Source organism: Calypte anna, chromosome 4A (genome assembly GCF_003957555.1).
Source record: "Calypte anna isolate BGI_N300 chromosome 4A, bCalAnn1_v1.p, whole genome shotgun sequence".
In the NCBI taxonomy this organism is placed as follows: Eukaryota; Metazoa; Chordata; class Aves; order Apodiformes; family Trochilidae; genus Calypte; species Calypte anna.
In genome coordinates this window covers 40,059,580-40,083,275 of record NC_044248.1, presented here as the reverse complement: position 1 = coordinate 40,083,275, position 23,696 = coordinate 40,059,580, and the positions used below count along the sequence as shown (strand labels likewise).

The 23,696-nt window shown below is 40.3% G+C and overlaps 1 protein-coding gene across 6 annotated transcripts; it reads right to left on the bottom strand.

Annotated features, from left to right (window-relative positions):
* Positions 1-27: 27 nt before the first annotated feature.
* INTS10 (integrator complex subunit 10) lies at positions 28-21,726 on the bottom strand. 6 transcript variants are annotated; one of them, XM_030449713.1, is made up of 18 exons: positions 21,571-21,710; positions 19,263-19,330; positions 18,897-19,000; positions 17,714-17,853; positions 16,945-17,026; positions 16,486-16,626; positions 15,945-16,116; positions 14,759-14,928; positions 12,630-12,763; positions 11,946-12,102; positions 11,240-11,322; positions 10,281-10,433; positions 9,162-9,270; positions 8,718-8,797; positions 7,214-7,376; positions 6,286-6,379; positions 2,330-2,407; positions 28-460 (listed from the first exon to the last, which is right to left on the bottom strand). In XM_030449713.1, exons 1-18 carry the CDS (start codon positions 21,697-21,699, stop codon positions 304-306), a joined length of 2,214 nt encoding a protein of 737 aa, XP_030305573.1. In that variant the 5' UTR covers positions 21,700-21,710; the 3' UTR covers positions 28-303. The 6 variants fall into 6 exon arrangements, with proteins under 6 accessions (XP_030305573.1, XP_030305574.1, XP_030305570.1 ...); XM_030449714.1 differs by having other exon boundaries at positions 11,946-12,099; XM_030449710.1 differs by lacking the exon at positions 2,330-2,407.
* Positions 21,727-23,696: the final 1,970 nt, after the last annotated feature.

Below are 23,696 nucleotides of genomic sequence, written 5' to 3'. Positions count from 1 at the left end.
AATATGGAAAAAAATAAGATGCTATGGAAAAAAAAACCCTAAAACAAATAGGACATATTACAGAAAACTTCCTAAACAAAGTTTTATTTATAAAGTCTGAACTACTCACATAGGAAAACCAAGTGATGGACAAACACTGAGTAGTGTTTGCATACTGCAAAACCTGTACCTCACAAGGGGAACTTCTTTGACTCCTTGGAAAAGTGATGGGTGTTCCAGTGCCACGCTGCTGTTGATACAAGCAAGAGCCTCCCCCCTCTCCACGAGACACTGCATCATCATCCACTGAGGCATGGAGGCCATTCAAGCAAGAGTCTGAAGCAGCAGTATTTTCTCATTAATGCAGAACCTATGCAAGACCACCATGAGGTTTTCCCCACAGCGTGAGACCTGGCGCTCCATGGCCAGGCGGAAATCTTCCTTCACTCCTTTAGTGATACCCCGGGTAACTGTGTGGTGCCTTCAGCCATGGAGAGGAGAGAGACAGACAAAATAAAAACAGGGTTATTTGGTGCACTACAGTAATTTAAAAGGTTCTGCATGTCACTCATTGTAGATCTACTGTCCGTGTCTGAGTTTCTATAAGGAGAGCCAAAGAGCCCGTGCTATGCTATTTTTTTCAGTCATTTTTAGTAGCTTACAGGTCTTTCAACAGAAGTTCCACAGAAGTCTGTGTTCTCACTGCTTTGACTGTGACTGTTGGGGGAAGGGAATGGTGCTCTTCTAGCTAACAGGAAAACCTGTTTTCTTAACCCAGCATGTAAAGTCATCTTGCTTGGGGAAAGGAATTTTTTGTTTTGTTTTGGTTTTTTTTGTTATCTGCCTTTGCTGCCCGGGTCACTTCCTCCTTGCAATCACTTCTATAAAGGGTTGGGGTTCAAAGAAGAGTGAAAAGATGAACTTGTTTTCTCTGGAGGAATAAAAGAGCAGAGGGCACCTTGTGCCAGTAGGGAAGTGCAGGAAGCAGCTATATGTAATCCTGTGGGCACTGATAATTCTGACTAATGAAAGGCACAGTCAACACTTTAGAGGCCAACATAAAGCCCAAATCAAGCCAGGCTGTGAGCCTGCATCAGTAGAAGCCGTCTTCTGTGGAGACACCAGGCAGGGATTACAGGTATTCTGAGCAGAAGTTCAGCACTTGTTTTCAAACAGAACTTCTCAGTCCACCTACTGAGCAAGCTCAAGTGATGCTGGCTGGGAAAGCTCTTGGGATATTGCCCTGTTAAACGCTGTCCTTATCACCAGCCCTTTTGCTGGCCTGTAGCTCTTGATACCTAAATCTTGTCCTTAAACCAACATTCTGGATTGCCAAAGCACTATACTTTACTTGCATTGATCCAGGACTGGATAAGTAAGATTAAAGCTTCATAACATTGGCATGAAAGCCCTACTTGGGAAGGGAAGCAAAAGATGTCCCCTGAAGTGAGAGCCCTAGCACTAGTAAAGGAGCAGCATAAATTAAATAAGAGAGAAAACCATAATGTTAATGTTGAGGTAAATTCTGAGTCATGGCTAAGAAGGAAAGAGCTGGACCGAACCCAGCAAGCACACTGGAAGACAGAATGGAAATAAAAATGAAACCCAGAGAGGCTGTAAGCAAGAAAAAGAAAAGTCTAGGAATTGCCCTCCACCAACAATACCACCCCACCTTCACTTAAATCAGCAAGTCCAGCATTTGAGAAGAAACTTTTCTGCTACAACAGCAGAGACCTCTGTAACACCTGAAAAAGGCAAAGAAGAGACTACCCTGGCAATTACTGGGCACTTAACTCATGAGCAAAACTGCACTGAAAATACTCCAGCATATTCAGAAGTTATGGGATAACCCCTGCTTTCCATCTGCACTATGTCACTGTGGTCAGCTACAACCTGAAGGAGAATATGCAACATAGAGGTACTGAGCAAGCCAGCAGCACTTTGAAGATGTGTCATGTAAGAGCTGGGAAACAGAACACAGAATTCAGAACAACTCAAATGAAGAAAAGTAGCTACAAAAGGATCCAGTAACCAGTATCTTGAAAAGAGAGGGTTCTGCTCTTGCTAGTATGTGATTGGACATCAGTATAATTTGGTGGGTTTTCTACTTTTTTTTTTTAAAATCAACAGTTATTATTGAATTGAAAGGACACAGATACTGGCAACTTATGGGAAAAACAAAAATAAATGTTATAATAGAACAACATGGTCTGCCAGGCAATGTAGGCACAAATGGAGGAAAGAAAAATTAAAAAAAAAAATACTGAGTAACAAATTGCTGAAAACCATGGGCAGTAAAACATGTTGACAAAACACAGCACACTATGAGTGGGGTTATTCCACTTGGTACCTGTCAGCAGTCTGTATGCTGGGCTGTAGCACAGGTATGAATTCCTGCTGCAGTAACCCCATGGGAGGGCTAGAAGTCCTTTAAAAAACAGCAAATAGCAGCATTCAAACACTCACACACCAACTCCCACTCTGGTGCAAAACAAGTCTCCAGAAAAAGGAGCAACAAAGAACTTTGGGTGAGACCACAGAGCAATACAACCACTGGGCAGCCAAAGGGGTGCAGGACCCTAACAGCATCAAACATGCAAAGATCCCCAGATTTCTCTGCAAGGCTGTTCAGCAATTGTGGTCTAAATATACACATGGATTTTTGGACAGTTACACTGGGAGAAAGGACAGTGTTAGGTGCACAAAAACAATTCAAGTTGTACTGTGATGAAGTGTGGTAGCTCTTTCCAAGAAGCATGTCAGTCAAGAAAGGTTTAATGAGAGGAGCATATCAGACACCACAGCTTCCCTGCAGAGCTGGCACCAGCATGTCAGCAAACTGGGAAAGCCCACAACTTGGAGTTAAGGGATTTGCTGCTGAGCCCAAGGCAAGTGCATGCACAGCAGGTATTGGCCAAGTAGAGTACATGACAGTGTTTGTTACCAGTTGCCTAATTATCTTTTCATTAGCCCACAGATGGCCTTTTTCACCTTTTCAAATTCAAACAGCATAGAAAAATGGTTTTTAGAGGACAGCACAATGTCAGAATACAACTGCCCACTCAAGAGTAACCTTCCATTGATGACCAGGGCCACATGAATTAGCCACTAAAAGGTGTCTCAGCTGAAAGACAGTTTGTCTTCTCTGTGAAGTTAAGTCCTTATCTCTGTGTGCTATCCGTAACACAAGATAATAACCTCAAGCATCCTGCTTAGAGCAAATCCAATGCCCCACCTAAGGAGAAATGAGAAGTTTGGTATATAGAAAACAGGTCTAGTTTCTTAACCTAAATGTCACCTAAATCTTACAGGCACCTGAATACTGAGTACATCATTTATCCCCATGGATGCTAAGAATGGAGCAGAGAAGCAAGACTTGCACTTACATACCTATAATATCAAGTCAGGTGCATACCTTCAGATCTTACATCTGGACATTTTGGTTGGTATCTACAATTTATTAATATGGATGGAGAGGTATGCTTATAAAAGACAAATAAAGACAGGACATTTTAGCAGTACAGAAACACTCTACAGTACAGCTACAATAACCTGAAATAAAAATTTCACAGGAATTACTCAGTCAAATGAGATAATTTTGTAAAGAGTTCTTGGCATGAATGAGTCCAGTACTTGGAAAAATGAACATGGGGAACAGAAAATACAAAAGCACAGCACGATGCTACTGGTCCCTGAGTGGCAGATGTTTGCAAAAGGGATTCTCTGCAACTGCATGTTCATTACTGTTTGCAAGATCTGCACTCAGAACTAAACATGTCCAACTGCACAACTGGGATAAAAATTACACTTTCAAGATACTTTATTTCACTTCAAAACAACTGAGTCCACTCTGTCCCCAAGGGGAGGTGTGGAAAGAATGTGACTAGAGACAGAACTCTCAGCATCTTTCACAAGTTTATACAGTTTGGTAGACTGAGATTAGACTAATTAGAGTAAGATTCATAAAAAAAAAAATAAAAAAAAATAGAAGCACTATGTTAAGCAGTCATTTCTTGCATATTGTTCTTTTCCCCTTTAACCTCACTAGCTAACATTGCCACTATGAAATGTATAACCAGTAAAACTGTGAATCCTGGCTTGTCTAGAATGGAGTTCAAACACTGTTCGAGGCTGAATTCAGAGCTTACAGAAGTCTTGTTGACACTGCAAAAAGAATGAGCTGGCTGCATCACCAGTTAAAACTAAAACCAAGGACCTTCATTTTTCTACAATCGATACAAGCAAAGGGAAAGCTTACAAGTTTACAGCTTACAAGCTATATATATATATTTTGCAGGTCCTGATTATAATTCTGCAGGCTACCAAGATCTTACTTCAGCTTTGGAAAACCACATTGTAGCTTGCTTTCCTGGTTTCAGAAAAAAAGAATATAATTTGCTATAAAGTATAAAGTACCAAAGAAAAGTACTGGAAGAAGAATGTGGAATTCACCTGGGAAGAAAATGTCCTATAAGTCACGAAACAAATCTGTCCTTATAAAAATCATTTAACATCTGTAATACATTTCCCATCAATTAAAATGCAGCATTGCTAATGAGCACTTATGCTGAGGAAAGATCAGGCAAAGGAGTGAGTGCACCACCTTTGGGATTCTATGGGACACTTGGGAGTCTCCCTGTGCATGGCTGAACAGAACCTGAGCAGCCCCTGCTAATTATTGGGAGGATGGTGCAGCAGATCATACAGCCAGAAGTGAGGATAGCTTTCAAAGATGAAAGGCAGTCTGCAGGTTTAAAGCCTACCAACCACTGTCCCAGGAAACAGGGCTGTGCTGCTGCACTTCAGCTAAAACCCCAGCTGAGGGAAGCCGTGAGCTAACCAGTGCCACTGTCAGCTAAAAAATATCTGGGGTACCAAAAGAGCAGACGTGGTCTCCAGTTAGTGGACTGTGCTCTGAACTCTCCCTCCCATCAGCTCTCTGATGAACTGGTTCCTGTCCTACACCTCTCAGACACATAAAACACACTAGTGAAGGAAATGGACCATTCTTCTGTCATTCAGGAAATAAAACAGTGGTCAAAAGATGGTCAAAAAGAGATTCCTGTCTTGCTAGAAAAATTACTTGCTACCTACTTCCTGACTGTGGGGTCAGAACAGTAACAGCTACCATGCCAATCAAAATAAAAGCTGTGACACACAGAAACAGCACAGACCTATTACTGTTGATCGAGCACAGTTACCAAGCACAGTCTTCAGTGCTAAGCCCTTTAGCTGCAAAAATTTATTAATTAACATCATATGCAATGCAGCACACCCTGATTCTTGTTTTCACACAGATGGTTACAAGCAGTGAGATACAGCAAGGGTAAGAGTTTGAAAATGTCAAGTTTAAGAGAGAAAATTCTGTCACATAATTAAGCGTTTGTATTTCTTATTTAATTACACCTAGCATCTAATTTTTGTGTTAAGTTACCTAGAACCCTGGAAAATCCACTCAGTAATCCAAATTTGAATCCAGTTGTCTAATGTTAGGCTCCCATCTTTCAAATGAAAACTTTAGCCCATCACTTGTTAGTGAATAACCAGAATACACTGACCTAAACTGGAACTTCAAACTTTAGCAGTCCCCCTCTTATAAAGCAAAATACCACAAGCTCTAATAAACAACCAGGATATTCCAAAACATTCTGCCACTAAAACCCTGCAGCAGATACTTGTTCAGTCTTGACTCAAAACTAAGAACACCTAGGAATTTCATCCAAATTATTAAGTTCTTTCAGCATCTCATAATAAGCTAAGCAGAATAAACTTGTCCAGTACATAGCAAGAGGTGACCTGTTTGTTCTGAGAGAAAGGTCACTAGAGTTTACCTGCAGTGTAATTTAAGTTTTCTATCTAAGCTTTTCATCATTCAGTGGTCTTTCATAAGTTGGTTTACTACAAAAAGTGCTTTTTGTTTGGCATTACTGTTTGGCAAAACCATTAACAACACAATGCACTCATGCCTAATTATTTTAAAAATTCCTGTATATTCCAAGTCTGGTTGAAAGAGCAAAGTTACCACTCTACTATGAAACATTCTAAAGCAAATGCCACACTTAAATAAAGTTTTGTAAAAGCAGGAGTTGAAAGTTGAAAAAACCCAAAATGAATTCACAAATCATCAGGAGAGACAGAAAAAGAAACTCATGGCCTTGTTTGAACTCCTTGGTCAACTCCTTAAATTTAAACTCACAGGCATGACAAGCCCAACATCTAGAAGATGACATAAAAGCAAAGACAACCAGAATGCTCCCTTTTTTCTTTTTTTCCCAAAGAAAACAGTAAATGCTTTTTTATCCTTACTTGATCAACATTGCTTGATTTGGCAGCAGTTCCAGATGAATTTTCCCTCCTTCCTGTGTTCTTAAATAAGCAAATTCCTCCAACATATCAATATCTGAAGAAAACATTAAAGATTTGAGTAGGGAAAAAATGATAGAGAGCATTCCTTCTTAGCACACCACATCCAAGCCACATTGCTGAAAGGACAGGCAAAATGAACAGCTATTGAAATATCTCATTCCTAAAAGTGATAAAAGATCATGGCATGTATTCATAGATCTCCACAAACAAATGAAATGTTGCTTTTTAAACTGTAAAACACACAAATCAGTCAATTTCTTTCCACATTTCTTACCTACAGTCAGAAAGAAGTAAAGCAAGCCCACCTCACTGAACAAATTCTCTGGTTTTTTTTACTTCCAGTTTTACTTGCAGTTATCAAAGTGGTGCATTCTGAGGCTGGGACAGACAGAAATGTCACCATGATGCCACATACTACCCTTTTTAGTTTTCTGAACTGGTCCCTTATCTTCCTTTTCCTTTCTCTTTCCCTTTTCCTCTCCTTTTCCCTTTCCCTTCTTTCCTGTCCTTTACTTTCCTTTCACCTTTCCTCTCCAATATCCTTTCCCCTTTCCTCTTTCTTTCCTCATTTTAATTTTCCTCATTGGATTACTTTCCTTACGTGCACACCTTTTGCTTTACCTGGGAAACTGTCTTCATCTCAGCCCACAAGTTTTGTCACTTTTACCCTTCTGATTCTCTCCCCTGTGTCACCAGCGCAGGGAGTGAGTGAATGAGTGGCAGTTTTGTGCTTAAACAACATCATCTGGAAGTAAATACAGAATATAATCCACAGAGAGAGCTGCTGCTACAAGTATCTGACAGCTTTTTCAACACCCCAGCACATAGTTTTGGATGTGAAAGACATTCTTCATTAGAAAAAGGATACTTGTAACATAGTTGAAAAAATTCTCATACTGGAAGTTTCCTTGTTGGCAGATTTTGTTGATGGCTTTCAGGAACAAGTTCTCCCCCCTTGGCCACTCGTGCTGAAGCAGAACAACTACGTGGCCCAGTGCCATATCATCTCTGCTGTCTGTGAAAGCTCTGAGCTTCAGGGAGAAAATTGACATTGAGAGAGTCAGAAAAACATTTTGCTTTTATAAATACATGGGATTCATCTCACCCACATCTGTGCAAATAAAAAAAAAAATTATTTAGAAGGGTATTTCATTCTGCCTTAATATATATTAAAATAGGTTGGAAATATCTCATCAAAATACCAATTTCTCTTCACTGACCTAAAAGGGAAGTCTGAAGAGAATTATTCAATCTCAAACTATCTTTTTGTATTTTTCAAAATAATAATCTCAGAATATCTTTCTCCCTATCTCCTCTCCCCAAACCTCACAGGAATAAAGGAGGAAAAAAAGACAAAACAAACCCTTCTCCATCAACACTCCCTTCTCCCACAAAAAAAGACCATACACAAACCCATTTTGTGCCTTTAGGCAAAGGCACCAGGTGGAGGTGCCACAAGAAGCCCTCCAGTCACCAGGCAGAAGGAGGGGACCAAGGTGAAGGGGGTGAATGGAAACAGGCACCTCCCTGGGGCAGCAGAATCCCTTCCCTGCCCCCCCACATTCCCAGGTACTGCTTCACAATAGATATGGGGCACTGGAAATGGAGGACCTGTTGGACCAGAAGCTTAACATGAGCCATCAATGTGTGCTTGCAGCCCAGAAAACAAACCATGTCCTGGGCTGCACTGAAATAAGCACAGACAGATGGTTAAGGGAGGGAATTCTCCCCCTCTGCTCTTGTGAGACCCCACCTGCAGCACTGTGTCCAGTTCTGGAATCCCCAAAATAAGAAGGACATTGAGCTCCTGGAACATGTTTAGAGGAGAGCCACAAAAATGCTCAGAGGGATGGAGAACCTTCCCAGTGAAGCCAGGCTAAACAAGCTGGGGTTGTTCAGCCTGGAGGAGGCTGTGAGGTGACCTTATAGCAGCTTTCCAGTACCTGGAGGGGGCTACAAGAAATCAGGGGTAGGGCTTTTCACACGTGTGTACAGTGATAGGACAAGGGGAAATGGTTTAAAACTTGAAGAGGGGAGGTTAGACCTTAGGAAGAAATTCTGTAATTTGAGGGTGGTAAGACACTGACACAGGTGGCCTAAGAGAGTTGTGACTGCCTCATCCCTGGAAGTGTTCAAGTCCAGGTTGGATGGGGCCTTGAGCAATCTGGGCTGGTGGGAGGTGTCCCTGCCATGTGTCAGGTCCCCCCCATCCCCAGCCATCCTATGGTTCTATGATTCTGATTTTGGTGAGAAGCACTTAAGGCACAGCCCTACACCCACCACTAGGATAAGGCCAGGCAGTTTCAGGACTCCATATACATGAAGCAGGCCCTAAAGACATAAGGGAATTTAAAGCCTCGACTATAACTTACCTTGAAACAAGCTAGCAATAAATGAAGGCAGTAAGGCATGATGGCTCTGCTGGTACATGGCCAGAGCTTCAAATCAGACCCTGCAACAGAACAGTTTATCAGACACTTCTTTAGGGGGTTCCAAGGTTATCCAAGTTTGAAAGAAATCAGAATGGAGCAAACTGAATCTACAACTGCCAAATCTCAGGTGGGGAGGAAAACTTTATAGGTAAATTACAAATTATTTAAAATGTGAGGTTACATATGCTAATTTTTTTTCTTCTTTTTTTCTGTGGTAGGAGTCTGTCACCAGTAAAGTACCAGCAGGAAAACTACTCACAAAACCAAGAGAGATAAATAACTTCCTTCCTTTACAATACAAAAAGAGAACTGTTACATACTCAACCAAAACATACAAACTAAAATTGAGCTGACACTGAGTTTAGGGTAGAAGCAACTCCATACCTTTCCTGAATTTAGACTTTACTTTAGGTTGCTCCTCTTGTACTTTACCTCCTTCTTGTATTGGAAGTAAAATACAGCACATGAGGTCAAGCACTTTTTCACATGTTTGCTATGAAAAGAACAAGAGAAAGATGATAATGCTAAGTCTAAATTAAAGTTCATAAAATTCAGATATGCTAATAATGATTTTTTAAAAAAATCACAAAATTCTCTCCTAGACCTTGAGACCTAATGCATAAATTAGTTTGGCTGAGAAAAAAAGATATTAGCTGTCATTTTTGCTGAAAGCCTACATGAGTCATTTTAATTGTGAAAATATATGCAATGTCATTCTTTGTTTCATAAGTCTAAGATCAATACAACTGCAATCAAAACCTATTTTATTTTAAAAGAATAGTTTTCAAACGAATTCTTAGAATGGTTTTTTTAAAGCTTTTTCTGCCCATGGTAAATATAGAAAGGAAAATGGCAATCTGACAGCATAACAGAAAGGCAATGAATTTTTTAATGCTATTTCCTAGAGGCAATAAAAGTCTGTGGGGATATACTATCACATTTCCAATTTCATTTTCCCAATGAAAAAACAGTAAACTGGAAAGGACAAAAAGACTTATCCAGTAGTACTAATATGATGTTATTATATCCTATGAGACCCAGACTTTATTACTAGTGCTGACACTGACTCCTCAGTCCACCATGCACTCCTGTAATATTAAAAACATGAAATATATATTGCAAAGGTAAAGTAAGCTCAGAGGTCAGGCCAGGTAATATTGTTCTTGAATCTCATATACTGTCAGCTGATAAAAACTCTTTTCTAAGCTGATCACAGAAGGGTTTTGTTCTATAATCCTTTTCTTTCCCCTGACATGAAGCCTATACCTACAAATTTTCCCTCAATACTTAGAAGTTTCAGTGAAGTTAAGGAATTAAAATTCAAGGTTACATTTACCAACAACTCAAACACCTGTAGCTATGGAAAATCATAACCAAGCCAACCAAATCAAAACTACCAAACAGGCTACATAGAAGAAGTAATAATGGAGAGTCAGTCAGTGTGGAAGAAGACAAATGGGAACCCCAGAGCCTATGGAAAAGTGTATGGAATGCTGGACATACCCGATATTCCCCAAGGGCAAAGTGGCAAGTTGCTAACTGGATCAGTGCTCTCTGATTTTCTAGTGATCCTTGCCCAGTGATTTGCTGTGGAGAATGAGAGCCCTGAAGAGCTGCCAAGTGATGTAGGCTGCTAATTGCTTTTTTGTACTGACCCTTTAAAAAAAGATATAGAAGTCAGTGTTAGGATCTTCTGTATACAGTGGAGAGAAAGACAGAAATAAAAATTCCCTGACAGAAAACTTTCAAATCAAAGTGTGTCCAAGTAACAGGGTCTCAACATTTTAATCTAGCAGAACACTCTCCAGTGATGTGCTGTGTACAGGAGTGTGAATCAACCACTGGCAAAGCAGTGGAAAGACAAACAGACCTTTAAAAGGCCTGTTTACAAACCTGCATTTATAACTGAAACAAACAATCACATTCATCTACACTCATAATTACTTTATTTAGACTAATAAAGGAAAGAGCTCTTCTTCAGGTACAAGTACAGGCAAAAATAAAATATCCCTAAATTAAAAGTATGGAAGAACAAGTTTTGTCCTATAAATGGTATTTGTAATGAGTAAAATTGGCCTAATTTCTGAGGAGAATGATAAATTTTAACTGAGATGTGCTAAAATATTCTGCTGTTTGAAATGTTTTTTGTGTTCCAATTGAATGCACTGATAGAGGAACAAAGTGCACTTTTCCTCTTTAACTATATATATATATACATATGTATATATATACTGCTCAAAAAGCAAACACAGAGGTCTTCTCCACATTACAAAACAGCTACTGGTATGGGAATATCCTAAGTAGGATACCTAGCTTGTGAGAAGAATGGTCTGATTCCATCCCCAAAAGGTTCATGCTTTAAAGAATAAAATCAGCAGAATCTTAAAGCAGTCAAAGTGGCTAATTGAACAGCTGTTCACTAAAAGGAATTGCAATGTAATGTTTTTTCCTTTATTTCTTACCTGGTAGATGATCATGTCTGTAAGAAAAATCCTTAACCAAAGCCAGGTGTCTGTTTTCCATGACAAACAAATTCTGGTGAACTCTGCATAAGTGGCCAAAGAAGAAAAAGAGAATATTAAGCATTTCACAGCTTTGGGTTAAAAATTGGTTATCTAGAAAAAGAAATAGCTGTATTTAGAAGTATAAAAACAAAAGAGTAAGTATGTGAAATCATTCTAACATACAGTACTCTCTGCTTATAAAATCCTATTTTGATTATACTTCTCAGTTTTAGGCAAAACTAAAAGCAGCCAGGTGGTACTATTTGCCTGCTTTTTAAAAGAGAGATTTGTTTCCAAGACTATCACACCAGCTATTGCCAGAGAGATGTAGTAAAGACACATCTTCAGCAAGCATTAGCAGCACATCCTCACTGAGTATTATCAGTACTTCCACTAATCAACTGCCCCTTCAGAATAAGCTGCTTCCAGAAGTGGGGGTGAATAAGCAAAGAGGCATAAAGAAATGAAACTAAAACCAGGGACAAAATATTCAGAAAAGTAACAAATGGTAAATCTTCTTATTGGAATTTAGACTGAAAATACACAGGGTCCACAGTAAATTCTATTTTAAGAATTCAAAATGACAGCAATTTTAACAATTGTAAAATTACTTGTGTGCAGAGCAATGAATCCTAAATGCAACTCTGCATGCAGGTGGCTTTACCTTTGTCAAGTGACTCCAGAGAGTAGAGCAGCTCCCAGCTCTCCCTTGCCAGTTTAAAGCTCTCTAATACTTCAACAGAGTTTGGCAGATCTGCCTTGTTTACTGTAATGTGACGACTTCGTGCCTTCCCAGAAGGATCCTCATCATCTGAGCTCTGCTTGAGAGTTGGTAAAAACCAAAAATGTTACACTTCTTAAATTATACTTATTTCAAAGAACTCTAAAGTCACAGGAATTCCACTCAACACACAAAACCACTTCTGTACTGAAGATGCCATTGTCCTGGTTTAAGTGCCTTTAAATGACTTTTTGCTTAGCTTCTTTTAGTTTTAGAACAATCTGGGTTGCTACCAATAAACTCAGTGGTGTAGTGAGATAAACAGTATTCACAGTTCTAAATCATGAAAAGTCAATTAGTTTGCAGAATTAGCTGTAGAACACCTGACTGCTACGGCTACAATTTTTAACAGCTTCTGCACTCTCTACTGAACTCCTTCAAGCTCAAGTATTCACATCAGCACATACATGCCTTCAGCAATTGCTACAAAAACTGTTTTATTCTGACTGCCTTTAGCAAAAAAAGTCTGTTTGCAAACTGTGGTCATCAACAGCTATTCCAAGGTAGCTCTAAAAATGTCTACTACATTTGTGCCACACCCATTATTGCCTAAATTCCAGAAGTTACCATTGTTTTTTCTCTTCCTTCAGCAAGTTTCCTCTTTTTGTGTATGTGTTTGTTACGATCAATATCTGTATCACCATAGATGTTGGTCACATCCTCAAGAAGAACCAGTGGGACTTGGTTTGGAGCATTTGGACCTGGATTTAAAGACAAATTGATTAAAAATTGTTCTAAACTTATCTGAAAGGTCCCGTGCCTACATCGAATTGGTTTTGTTTCCTTCACCAGTGATGATTATAATGTTAGAGAAAAAAATCTGAAATTAATTCACTTAAGTTGCATAAGCTAAAACTATGCTGGTAAGGTTTTCCCAAAGCAGCCTTACAGTACAGGTCAGAATGCACTTAGCAGCTGTCACAAGGGTTTTCTTGAGAGCCTCAGAGTACCTTTCAATCCTTTTCTTATTTCCTTTCATATATATTAAAAGAAATACTCAGGCAGGTGTTCCCTCATCAAGCATTATTTGCTTTTATCTGAGTACAACCATTCAACAGGTGAACAGAAAGTGGCAAAGCACAGCAATATTCTCAGAATGTTCCCATGAGGAACCAAAGCAACGTGATGACAGGTGCTGATGCCTCAAGGAAGTGAGCATATTTTATCACAAAATTTCCCAAGTGGCATCACTAAGTGTCAGCTTTCCCCCCACTGATTTCAGTGTACAGAATTAAGCATTTAGTTGACTGTCAGAGCCCATCATCACTCTTCCAGGTTTCTAGAGAAGCTGTACTTTGCAGAAGACATAATTTCTTCTTCCACTGGTGTCACAGACCATCTGGTGGGATCTGGTACCTCTTATTTCAGATGTCAGTGCTTAAGTTTCATTAGATATGAAACAGAAACAATACTTCTTAATCTCAGCCACTACTGAGAAAGCTTTCCTTCTGAAAACATTTTCTCTTTCTGCACAAATTGTATATAGATGTGAAAAACTCAGACAAAGAGAAATACAATGGAAAGGTGAAATCTGTTGAGCTATTTTCCCTTTCTGAAGTCTCCACCAGTAAAAACAATAGTGTGGACAAGTATTTTCAGTATGTGCATTTATTTTATTACTCTTTGCAGAAAAATAGGAGACTAAGGCCTCATTCACTAATTAGAGAGCTTAATGTAGGGACAATCCATTGACATAAAAGTACCCATATTAGGTTTCTCCCATTGACTCAGAAGGGATGTGTAGAGTCTACTGTTCATGTTACAAAAACCAGCAACAAATAATGTTATTACTTTTGACTAGGGTCAAACTAAATACCACTATTGAAATGCTTCCTACACAAAGGCTACAACACCTCCCTGTACCATCATGTATTCCATTGAAAACAAAGCCAGGTCATAAAGAAATCCCATCCATGTAACAGACATGAGAGTACCACAACTGGGATGCTGGGAGAGTTTTGTTACTAGAATTCCAATAGCTGCTTACTTCTAACTCCCAAGAAAAAAGGAGTGGGGTTTTTCTTTTACTCATACTGATGTAAATGAATACCAGTTAAGTGCTTTGCTTTCCAAAGAAATGTTCTCTTCTCAGTAGCAGGCAAGCACACTGAAGCCTTTATTCCAAAATCTCCAGTCCTACAAAACTTAACCTCACCCTTGACTTAGGCTGCAAACCTTACATTACTGAAGGTTACACAGCCATACAAAGAGTGTTTTTATGTCTAACTGAGCTCTAAAATCTAAGATTACACAGTTTTAATTGATTTCTAGCACAGAGTGTTATAAATAAATCCCAAAAAGCATCAGCCCAAATAGCAACTCTTGCCAAGCCTGCAGAGAGCCCGAAAGTTAGGAGTGGTGTGAACTGCCTCATTCATTTCTCAAGTCTCCAGCAAGGCAGGTATGAATTATGTAAGAGAAATACATTGAAAAGTTTTCTCTCAAGAGGTTTATTCCAAGGCCATGCACATGAGAAGGTCACAGATTAAAGCTCAATGCTATTGGATTAAGAGGACAACTTCTTTTCCCTACCAGTCTACTTCCAAAATAAGAGCTGGTAAGACTAATGGCTTGAGAGAATTTTGAAGAAGACCCACATAGATCATAGTTTCAAAAAGCTAATGAGAAGATCTTTTAGACATTAGCAATGGAATCACAAAGACCACTTTACAAAAGTTGAATCATTAGAAACTAACCTTGGAAGAGAGAGGGCTGGATGCTGCTGACATACTGGAATGCATTTTTAAAGAAAACCAACATCGTTGAATACACCACTTGATTCTTATATTTAGCATGTGCATCACTATCAAAGTTACTGATGTATCTGCAAAGGTCTTTCATTCGGTGCAAAATATCACCATAACTTCTGAGGAAGACAGAGAAGAGGAATTCAGTATGTTACACAGACTCCAAAAGGAAAGAATGTATAGTGGGTATAAAAAACTTCACCTTTTGACTGAGGAAATCCCCCAGCTGCACATCAGTGCAGGCTGGGAATGAAACATCACTAAACAACTACCATGTTTCTCTTTGCTGGGGCACCAATGAAACAGAGGAAGACCCTGACTGGATTAACTCCTGTAATTTTCCACTGAAACAGTGTGAAGAAAACAAGGCCCTAACGAGCCTAACTTCTGTCTCGAAGATAATTAAAAGTGTAGGTCTTGTTCTTAAAACAAGACACTGCCAAGGCTAACTAGGCACCAAAGGAATGTGAACATCTGCACACAAAGAACATAAAGATGTCACAGCCAGCAGATCAGGGGAAAGTTATGGCTAGGGTCTGATATTGCCTTGTAACAATATAATGAATTCAGCAAGAATCAAGAAAGGTAAAAAGTTCAACCCAGAGGAAGACTTCATTACTTCATCTGAAGACCCCCAGAGACCCCGAGACATACCCCCAAAAGATGACTCCACCTGTTATGAATACTATAATTACATGTTGCAATCTTATGACTATGTATGTAAGGATATTGCAACCTCCCCTCTTAACTGTATAAATAACCTAACCCTTTTACCTGACCAGTGGAACTCTTTGTCCAGCGCAAGCTGGGAGTTCCCCGGATCCGAAAATAAATACCTTTACTGTTAAAAGGCTTAAACTTCTGTTTCTAAATAGTTTTGTAGGCCTTTTTGGGCTTCACCCACGGAAGGATATTCCACAGCAGTGTAGATCTTAGGCATGCCTTTCATCAGTGAAGATTCAGAGATCGATTTAAATGTGCTGCCTGCATTTTTGTTTTAGTCTTGAAAGAAAAGCTGCACTGAATTTCTACAAATTGTCCTAATGTTAAAATCCTTCTTCAACCACTCTCATTATGAATTAAAAAGCCAAATTCTCCTTAAGAATAAATACCTGGAAAAGTACACATTTCTCACCTTCTTCCTTTATCCATTTGCCATTCACATCTCATTCCCACCACAGACAATATTTTAAACAGCCTCTCCCAAGGATCTGTAATCTGAGATGATTTTTCTGAGAGCCCATCTATTACATACTTCTGAGAGCCACGCTTGCTTGGAGACATAATATCAGAGGAATCTTGTGAACCTAGGAAAAGCAGCACATTTTCCTCTTCACAAAGATATCAAGCCAACTGATTTGTTTTCAAGAAGATGGGTAAAAACATACGTTGGAGATTTCAGGGTAATCATTCTTTACTTATCTCTTCACAAAAGAGCTTGGACATTTTGTCCTATTTCTGAATAATTGAAGCACCATAAGCATCCTGACTGAGTATTTGAAATATCATGAGGTACTCTGGTATCAAAAAACTAAGAAAAATCAAATACTGCTGTTAATCCTTGTTTGTGTACAGACTATGCTGCATAAAAGTAATGTGTTCTTCATTTATGGACATCACTTGAAGAATGCTAAAATACATCCTAAGAAAGGTTAATTTTGTAAAAATAGTCTTACCTTGATACTGGCTTTCTGTCTGTGTGGATCTAGTTACATAGTTAATATAAAATTCTGCTGCCTTATTCAGATACTTATATAACAAGCTGGACGGAAGTCGAACATCAGGGTTGTTAATTATTAGAGGAAGAACATCACAAACTGAAAATTAAAAAAAAAAAAAAATAAAATTTTACAAATCCTTTAGGTGTGCCCTTATTTTGTCCAAGTAAGCTTTCTCAATCAGCAACATAAGCCTCTACCTCTGGCTGACCATACACCACAAAAGATCACAAAGAACCTCACCCAAATGACTGTAACATCAATATGGTCAGCCTGGCCTAATGTGGCCTGAACCTCTTTTGACTATAGCAGTTTTCTCATCTTAGTATCTTGAAATGAGTTTACTGAACTCAGAATCTCACTAAATAGAATACTAAAAAGCTGTATAATACAAGAAGAAAATTACTATTTTCTTACCAAATAATTTTCTGAAACAATTCACTGGCGATTCTTGGTCTTCAATACTTTCAGCATCTAATAATGTTTCTCCAAGGCCCACCTGTGTAAGCAGAGGTCAAAATCAAACACTGACCCAGTGGTTTTAGGAACTTCTTCAGCTAGTCTCTAAACAGACAGTTAAATCACCCCTACTTAATAAAACAGCAAAAGAAAACCAAGAAAAAATTGTGCATGTAACTCTACCAGTAGATGTGCCCAGATGAGTGAAAATGAGCTAAAACATCTCAGTGTCAGAACTTTAACAGGTTATACAGTCTTTAAATTACTTTAAAATTATCCTTAAACTGTCCTTACATGAAGTAGGCTGTCCAGCTGTAGAGATCCAGCTGTATTTTTGTAAGTCAAAGCAAACACACTGCTTCTCTGGTTGTAACCTCCAAGTAATCTGCCCACAATGACAATTTACTGATAAAATTCTGAAGCTGTATTCTTTCTTACACTGTGATACTCCTCTTAACTCTTTATTTGTGTTATTTGGCTTTTTCAAAAAGCAGGGAATATTCCTTGCACTTACAAGACAAAAAAGTCTTTTCTTTGTTTCAGTTTGCTTTCTGCTCAATTCTTTCCTGGTAGGAACCTCAAGATTCAGCAAGTTGAACTATCAGCCACAATGAAACCTGAATAAAAAGACTGACTCTCTCACTAGCCAAAGGAAAATATATTTCAGCAAAACCTCAAGAAACAGAATGCCAACATTGTGAACAGCAAATATGAGCTCTTCTCTTACCCCATGTTGCACCACAGTCTCTGGGAACCGTCGCAGAAGCAGCAGTAGCATTTCTGCCCTTTCTAATGTGTTAAAACACTGCTCTGTGGCCTTCAGCAACATTTCACACTGGACCCGACCAGGAAGAGTTTCAAACAATCCTTTTTAAAAAAAAAAAAAAAAAAAAAAAATTAACTTGCTATATCTAAATTGTAAAGGCAACTGACAAAGGGTATGATTAGTCAATATCACCTTGCCATGCAGAGTGAAAGAGATTTCTTTATAGTTTTTTTCTGCTTTTAGTATGTATTCCTGGAAAGAAATGGCTGTTTTTTTCATAGATAACCATATGAGTATCAATCTTTGTTTATGCAGATGCACAGAATCTGAACAAACAAGAAAGTCTGTTAATGATGGGAACACTGAAAATTCTGATGCCTAAATATTTGGTATTTTAAGATGCTTTTTCAAAAATATTCAGTTACTTTTTTACTTATAGTCCACTTCAGCAATTCATACTGTTGTTATTAAAGGGTAATTTTTTTCAATTTGAACTTCCAACGAGACAGTAAAAACAAACATATTCTCCCTTTAATGTATTAAATATATATATAATGTATACATTAATGTTTAATGTATTCTCTGTGAAAAATAACCACACCCCAGGAAAAAGCAAATGTTTCCTTCAGTGGAATAATAACCTGTATGCACAGTTACACACTGCTTATCCTTAGATCTTAGGAAGCAGAGGTTCAAACAGCAGATTGTAACGTGTCACCCTGCTTTCAAGACTTCCTGTGGTTGCCAAGAGGGAACACCAAGACCTCTGGTCATTGTTCTTTTCATCACCCTCAATGCATCCCTATGAATTCACCCAATTTTTATTATCCTTCATTGTTTTCTCCTATCAGTGGAACAAAGATTCCTAAATCACATTCCACTTAACTCCTCTGCCATCTTTTTTTTAAGTGCTTGTTGTTCAGGCAGCCTTAATCTACCTTCATCATAGACAAAGCAATGGGGAACAGCTTCTAATGTGTGTTTCCTAAGCCTAACACATCTCTAAGGATGTAATGAGCAAATAAAATCTGCAATCCACATGCAAAGTTAAAAAAAACTGGCATTTACTTGCCACACTAGACACCAGAAGGGTTACCTTGAGATTCCTTCAAGACTCTCCCCATTCAGTGAACAGAATCCTTACCTCTTAAAAACTGTGTCTGCTTGTCCTGTGAGTCATTCCTTAAAGCTGCTGTGATAACACTGATCTCCCTCCATACAGCAGGTTGGTCTGGAAAATTCACAAACCTGCAATAAAGTTTTAGGCAAGGAATGCACAGTGAGTGATCTCAAAATCTGTTTCCAATGCAAAACCTTCCTACGAAAGAATGTGCATAGGCAAACGGAAAATAAAACTTTTTTTCCTGTTTATTTTTAATTAATATAAACTTTTCTGCTTTATACATCCAAATGGATTTCCAAGAACACCCACATTATATTTTTGAAAACTCTGACATTTATGAAAACGAAGACCTGGTATAATTCCAGAGTTCCAGCTCTAGTTACTTACATGTCATAGAGCAGCCTGCCTGCAGATGCTGTCCTTTCAGCATTCCTCTCAATAGTGTACATCTCATACTGCAAGATGGAAGAACAGAACATTGGCATCCCTGAACACATTTATAAATCAGATAAACACATTTATAAATCACTCTAGAAAAACTGTCCCATTTTGCTACAGCAGTCTGAGTAACAGAAAGCTAAAAAGATTGACATTTGCTTGCCACAGTAGATGTGTAACCAGAGATCTTATCTATAAACTCCTTCAGCACCCTCCTTATCCACTGAATAGAATCCTTACCCCTTCAAAATTTTCAGACTAAATAATAACCTGAATAGCATTTGCTGTAGAAATTAGGATTTGAGTTTAGACTACCACATGGCATCACACATTGAATTATGCATAAACTTCTCCATGACAAGTACTCTAATATTAACATGCTGGCTTTATTTTTACACAAATAAAAAACCTAGTGAGAATTTAGAGTTCTTTGACCAGTTTGTTTCCAGCCAAGTGCAATGCAAAACCCTCCAAAAAGCTACAGGCAAGAGAGGTGCTTTACTAGAAAGAGCTATTTTTTGCAACAGAAAACCACAGAAGTTTCACCATGTGCAAACACACGAAGCAGAAAGGGACCACCCCTTCAGTTATGAAAAAAACACCACTTTTCACTGAATGTTTGGTGTAGGAAGGGACCTCGAGAGATCATCGGGTCCAACCCCCTGCCAGAGCAGGGTCACAAAGTGTAGATTATACAGGAATGAATCCAGGTGGGTTTTTATTTTTATTTTTAACCACTGGACACTGTCCCGTGAATTCTGGAAGGAATGAAACATGACAAAGAACTGAGCAAAATCTGGGTTGCAGATTCCAGACCTTTGCAGGTCCAAAGGAGGGCAACCAGGCTGGTGAAGGGACTCAAGCACAGACCCTATGAGGAGAGGCTGAGGGAGCTGGGGGTGTTCAGCCTGGAGAAGAGGCGGCTCAGGGGAGACCTCATCACTCTCTACAACTCCCTGAAAGGAGGGTGTAGCCAGGGGGGGGTTGGTCTCTTTTGCCAAACGACTTTCAACAAGACAAGAGGGCACGGTCTTAAGTTGTGCCAGGGGAAGTTTAGGTTAGATATTAGAAAGAATTTCTTTACGGAAAGAGTGATCAGCCATTGGAATGGGCTGCCCACTGAAGTGGTGGATTCTCCATCCCTGGAGATATTTAAAAAGAGACTGGATGTGGCACTCAGTGCCATGGTCTAGCAACCGCAACGGTGGTTCAAGGGTTGGACTTGATGATCTCTGAGGTCCCTTCCAACCCAGCCAATTCTATGATTCTATGATTCTAAGTGCTGAGTCAGACAGCTCTGGGGGTGATGGGCCAAGGTTCTACCTGGCTACAAGGCCTGGATGGTTCCGGTGCTGCACGGCACTTTTGCCATGGGTTCTGGGTCTGTCTGTGCCGGCAGAACCAGACCCCGCCCCAGTACTGATGTAAAGGTTAATATAAAATGCCTGCTAGTAGTTGTCTAGGGGTCACATTGACCTGACAGAAGCTAACACAGAATGCTTGTTTAATAGAAGCTAAGAAATTGTTTAGGTAAATTTTAAGGGAAATACATGTGCTAAACTGGTAACTACAGCAACCTTGAGATAAGAAACAGAACGTGTTGTCGGCTTGGCTGAAGAAATGCGCATGCCCGGAGAAGAAAAGGTGAAAAGTTTACCCAGAGAAAGACCTTTACTTCATTTTTACTTCATCCCCACGACCACCATCAAGAGACACTACGCAAGCGCAGGAGGGAGAAGATCATGAAAATGACCTCTTGGGACTAATTTTAATACAAAGCAGGAGTAGGTGATGAATATAGAATCATAGAATCATAGAACTGGCTGGGTTGGAAGGGACCTCAGAGATCATCGAGTCCAACCCTTTTACCACCGTTGCGGTTGCTAGACCATGGCACTGAGTGCCACATCCAGTCTCTTTTGAAATATGTATATATGTATAGGCCTATTGCGAAATGTAATGAATATGTAAACACAACTGTATACAACAAAGGCCTAAATGCGGCATTGGTGCGCACGAATTTCTGAGGAATTATCCCCTCCTGCGCCCAGCGCTGAATGAACATAACCCCTCTGTGTAACTTTACAATTAGTCCTTCTCCCCAAGTCAGTACCGAACCCGCAGCAGTGGCTGGAGGTGCTGCCGGGTGCCCGTCACCACGGCAACCATTGGCCCAAAGGGCCCGTCAGGCAGGGCCGCCGCAAGGCCGTGTGAGGAGAAGGGGGTAGCCGTGTGTCCAGCGGGTGCCATCGCTAACCTGTATGTTGAAGTCTGAGGGGTAAAGGCTCCGCGCTGTGATGAGCCAGGCCTTGGCCGCCCACAGGTCCCCCGGTACCAGTTCGCGGGCCCGTTTCACCAGGAACTCGCAATCCCCCTGCGCCGACATCTTCTGCCCAGCCCACCGCCCGCCTGGTGCTGTGCATGCGCTCTGCGCTCCCTGGGCGTTGCCTCCCGCTCCTCCGCTCCGCCTCCGCGGGGCGCGGCTCTGAGGCAGTGCGGCCGCCGCCATTTTGGATGAGGGCAGGGGAATGCCTGGTGTGTGGTGCTGGAGGATTGCCATGGCAATACTTCCATTCCAAAAAAAATTTTTTTTCACTGTTGTCTCGGTCCTTGTTGTTGGACCAGAGCTAGTGAGGGGAGAGGAGTCCCTAGTGGCGAGGGGGTGTGAGATAGGTCAGAGGCTTAGGTAGGCTGAGGAGGACCTGTAGAGCAGGAATTTTAGTTCTCCTGACTTGTTTGGTCAGGGAATCACAGAATCATTTGGGTTAGAAAGGACCTCTGAGATCATCAAGTCCAACCCTTGATCCACTCCCCTCATGGTTACCAGCCCATGGCACTGAGTGCCACATTCAGTCTCTTAAAAACCTCCAGGGACGGAGAATCCAGCACCTCCCTGGGCAGCCCATTCCAATGTCTGATCACCCTCTCGGTAAAGAAATTCTTTCTAATCTCCAACCTAAACCTCCCCTGGCAGAGCTTAAGCCCATGGCCTCTTGTCTTACTGACAGCTGCTACAACCAACATGGCTCCAACCTCCTTTCAGGGAGTTGTAGAGAGTGATGAGGTCTCCCCTGAGCCTCCTCTTCTCCAGACCGAACACCCCCAGCTCCCTCAGCCCTTCCTCACAGGACTTGTGCTGGATCCCTTCACAGCCTCCTTGCTCTTCTCTGGACCTGCTCTAGCACCTCAATCTCCTTCCTGAACTGAGGGCCCCACAAGACTACAGTGATTTTGCACAGCCCAAGGCAATAGTTTGGACACCCAAAGTGAGGGAAAAGGCAAACACGATTTTTTGAGGATATGGGTGCTAGTCTCTATATCAAGTGAGACAGGAGAAGTATTTGAAGGTGCTGGAAACATGAACCATAGGTTTTAGCTGAGCAGGCTAATATCCTTTGTTCAGAGCTGTTTACTGGCCTAACCCTGAATAAATGATGTACCAGTGGCACTGCACACTCATTTCCCATTCCAGGAGCCAAGCCTGTAGGTGGTGGTGGGGCTGGGAAAACTTCAGGGTCTGAAGTTTCCTCTCCACCTAAAGTGGCTTTCCTGAGTTCTTGCAGACTGTGCTGTTTTGAATTCCACAATACAGGGCATGCTGGAGGTCTCAATGTTTTAGCCAGCCAACTAGAAGTGCTCACTGCCTCCTTCCTGCAGGAATTCAGGACTGAGCTAAAATGCCTGTATAAGTCTTGTTTATCAGGAAGAGGCTTTTAAACTTTCTGTTGCAGGAAACAGGCAGCATTGACCTCAAGGCAGTTTAGTCATCTGGTGCTGTGAAGGTAGATTTTTTGCTGTGGGAAGACTGTCCTGCTTCTTGAGGAAGGTCTCTCAGTAAGAGAGGTAAAGTGTGTAATGTATTCAGGCAGTGTAGTTGATGCAGCACAGGGACAGAGCAATTTCTACAGCAGAGATGAGCTGTCTGGGCTGCCAGTCACTTAGAATTTGAGGCTGAGACCAAGTGTTTTGTTTGTCCCTTGGAAATGAATGACAGTAGACTGGACATCTGGATGACAGACCAGGAGGAAAAACAAAAGGAGATTGGAAATTCAAGAGTGGAATAGCATGGGACACTGTGCAGTGTGTGGGATCCAATACATCTCTCTTCATGGAGTAGTATCTGTTAATGACATAGGTGTGAATGTCAGTAAAAATGTGCATGTTTGAACAGATCTAGTAACTTCCCATTAAATGAAAGAATAGAGATTTTTGACTCTGTGACTTCACAGCTGAATCCAAATTCTGGCTTCAAAACACTAGAGTTGGCCACAGTCCACTTAATTTCTGTAACAGCCTAAGGCAGCTTTTAATAATTGACCTTATTTTCACAGAATCATAAAATAATTCGGTTGAAAGAAACCTCAGGAGAACACCTGGTCCAGC